General features: G+C 41.6%; 1 protein-coding gene across 1 annotated transcript; it reads left to right on the forward strand.

Moving 5' to 3' along the window:
• Positions 1 to 816: 816 nt before the first annotated feature.
• On the forward strand, positions 817 to 1,749 carry LOC309863347 (olfactory receptor 7A17-like; the record flags this gene model as incomplete). Its single annotated transcript, XM_082728094.1, has 1 exon — positions 817 to 1,749. The coding sequence occupies one exon, from the start codon at positions 817 to 819 to the stop codon at positions 1,747 to 1,749; it is 933 nt and encodes a 310-aa protein (XP_082584220.1).
• Positions 1,750 to 3,256: the final 1,507 nt, after the last annotated feature.

Below are 3,256 nucleotides of genomic sequence, written 5' to 3' on the forward strand. Positions count from 1 at the left end.
TCACTAAGAAGGGGGTGTGTTTCAGTTTGGGGATGCCTTTGCGACATGATGAATACAACGTGAGAGGCAGTGTGGACAAAGAAGTCCCTGTGACTAGAGGTTTCAGAGGTAGCAGAGAGGCCACTTCCTCCCTTAGCATGTCTGATGCCGTCTGTTCTCAGTCTCGCTCCAGTTCATTCCCCTTGCAGCACTAGCTTGGCTTCATTGATATGAGCATTAGAAGCAAGTACCTTCTTTCGGACCTTTGTACTGGCCATTCCCTCTGCTGGGCACACACTTCCACACATAACCCTGCATCAATCTTGAGTTCTGTGTTCCAGTGTCACCTTGTTTGCAGAATTAGCCTAAATACTCACAAAAAATACAATGTCCAATTGTCTGTCTGCTTTATCCCTGTTTTCCTTTTCTTTCTAGCACCCCTCATCATCTGCAAAGTTATGTAAGTCTCTTATATGCTTATACATTCTTTCTACATCACTGTAGGGACTTTTGTTCTTTAGCACCCTATGCACATTGCTTAGGTAATGCCTGAAACATGGTCATCAGTCAATTTATATTCCTAAAATACTTTAAGAATTTCCTAGTAACCCTATGAAATATATGAGTTCTTAGGGAAGAAACTGATTGAGAAACAACTATATCAGACATGACACAGGGGTTACCTTAAAGGGGGCCATATCCATGCAAAAAAAAAACATTAAAATAAATTCCTGGACTGCCAAGTATAAAAAGTAACATTTCAAATATGTGAGTAATACAGTTTGTGTAAAAGTCTGTCATGTTGTTTCCTTCTTTCCCAAAAGTCACCTCCACCACATGGAACAAGGAAATGATACAAAAATTCCAGAATTACTTCTTCTGGGATTATCAGAGGACCAAGAACTGCAACCCCTCATATTTGGGCTTTTCATCTCCATGTACCTGATCACAGTGTTTGGAAACCTGGTCATCATCCTCGCTGTCAGCATAGACCCCAAACTCTACACACCCATGTACTTCTTCCTGGTCAACTTGTCCTTTGTGGACATCTGTTTCACCTCTACAACTGTTCCCAAGATGCTGTGGAACATCCAGACTCAGAGCAAAGTCATAACCTATGCAGGCTGTGTTACTCAGATGTACTTCTTAATAATCTTTTCAGTGTTGGACATCTACCTCCTTGCTGTGATGGCCTATGACCGCTTTGTAGCCATCTGTCACCCCCTGCACTACACAGTCATCATGAACCCCCGGCTCTGTGGACTGCTTGTTCTGGGGTCCTGGATCATAAGTGTCTTGCATTCCTTCTTACAAATATCAATGGTGTTGCAGCTGTCCTTCTGTACAGAGGTGAAAATCCCCCACTTTTTCTGTGAACTCAATCAGATGATCCAACTTGCTTGTTCTGACACCTTCATTAATAACATGGTGATGTATTTTGCAGCTGTCCTGCTGGTTGGTATTCCCCTTGCTGGGATCCTTTACTCTTACTCTAAGATTGTTTCCTCCATACTTGGGATCTCATCAGCCCAGGGGAAGTATAAAGCATTTTCCACCTGTGCATCTCACCTCTCAGTTGTCTCCTTATTTTTTTGTACGAGCCTAGGAGTGTACCTTAGCTCTGCTGCCACCCAGAGCTCCCACTCAAGTGCAGTAGCCTCAGTGATGTACACGGTGGTCACACCCATGCTGAACCCCTTCATCTATAGCCTTAGGAACAAAGATATAACAAGGGCTCTGAAAAGAATGGGCACTAAGGAGGGCACTTGATGTAATGAGCCCTGGGTGTTATATGCAACTAATGAACCACAAGTTCTACCCCTGAAACACATAATATACTGTATGTTAAATAACTTGAAATTAAATTTAAAAAACACACAACTATCATTGGGGTTCCAGCGATGTGAGGACCAACTGTTCTGGGGCTGAAGAAGCACCCATGCTTGCAGGGTTCAAGGCCTCAGAGCCAAGAACTGCTATTCCTTGAACAGGCTGTGGGAATATAATCTGCTCCTTCTACATGTGGTTAAGGAAATCACTTTGTATTCCCCTTTGTCTGTATCTTATATGGCACAAGTTCTATTCTTAAAACTAATCTCATTTCAAATGACTTACACCATGTAATATAGATTTTCCCCAAATTTCCCAAGAATAATCATATTTTCTTTCATATGGAAGAAAATATACTTGTCCACTAAGCCCTTCACATAACTTTATTGTTGATGAAAATACAAAATTACAGTTTTCCCTTTGACTTTGAGATCTTTTCCATCACAACTTCATGTCTCTTTCTGATAATGTGGACTCTAACATGGCTCCCTTTAAGTCTCAGGCTCCTGATAGGAGTGTACAGACTAGGAAAGCCCAGGTACTCCCTTGCACCCATGTGCTTGTGGACATTCCCACAGATGCTTCCCTGACCAGAGCTTCTGCTGTGGCTGCACCTGCCCCTGGGTTCTCATTTTGATTTCAAGACATGGCTCAGCATCACCCAAAGACAACTCTAACAAAACCAGATTTATCCCTTATAAATCCTGAAGGACACATGGAATCCCAGAGGTCATTGGACAAGGTCTCAGAGGTGAAGAGATACATTGAGAGGGAGACACAGCACTGTCATTGAGGGATCTGCCTTTATTGGGGTCCATGACCAGAGTGGCTAGAGGTTTATGGGTTCACTCATTATTGGAGAATTTTATATGATTAGAATTCAGCTGTTCAAGAGGAAAAGCAGGGTCACTCGTGTGTCAGTATAGACATTACCTAGGGTTTTTTGAAGACACTGCATGGCTGGAGCAGTCAGAGTTCTTCTCTGGTAATTGTGTCCCACACCTGATAATAAGTTTAGTCACCTTTTTTTTTCTTTGAAATGATTGCCTCATCATCATTAGCCATCAGGGAAATTCAAATCAAAATGAAATTAGGATGCCAACTTACACCACTTAGAATGGCAAAAATTAACAAGACAAGAAACAACAAGTGTTGAAGAGGATGTGGAGAAAGGAGAGCCCTCTTACACTGTTTGTATAAATGCAAGTTAGTGCAGCCAATTTGAAAAACAGTGTGGAGATTCCTCAAAAAAATAAAAAAATATAGCTACCCTATAACCCTACAATTGCTCTACTGGCTATTTACCCCAAAGATACAGATGTAGTTGAAAAGAAGGGTCATATGTACCCCAATGTTTATAGCAGTAATTGCCACAATCGCCACAGTATGGAAAGAGAAAAGATGTCCTTCAACAGATGAATGGATAAAGAAGATATGGTTCATATAT

Source organism: Mustela nivalis, assembly GCF_964662115.1.
Source record: "Mustela nivalis genome assembly, chromosome: 1".
Classification (NCBI taxonomy): Eukaryota; Metazoa; Chordata; class Mammalia; order Carnivora; family Mustelidae; genus Mustela; species Mustela nivalis.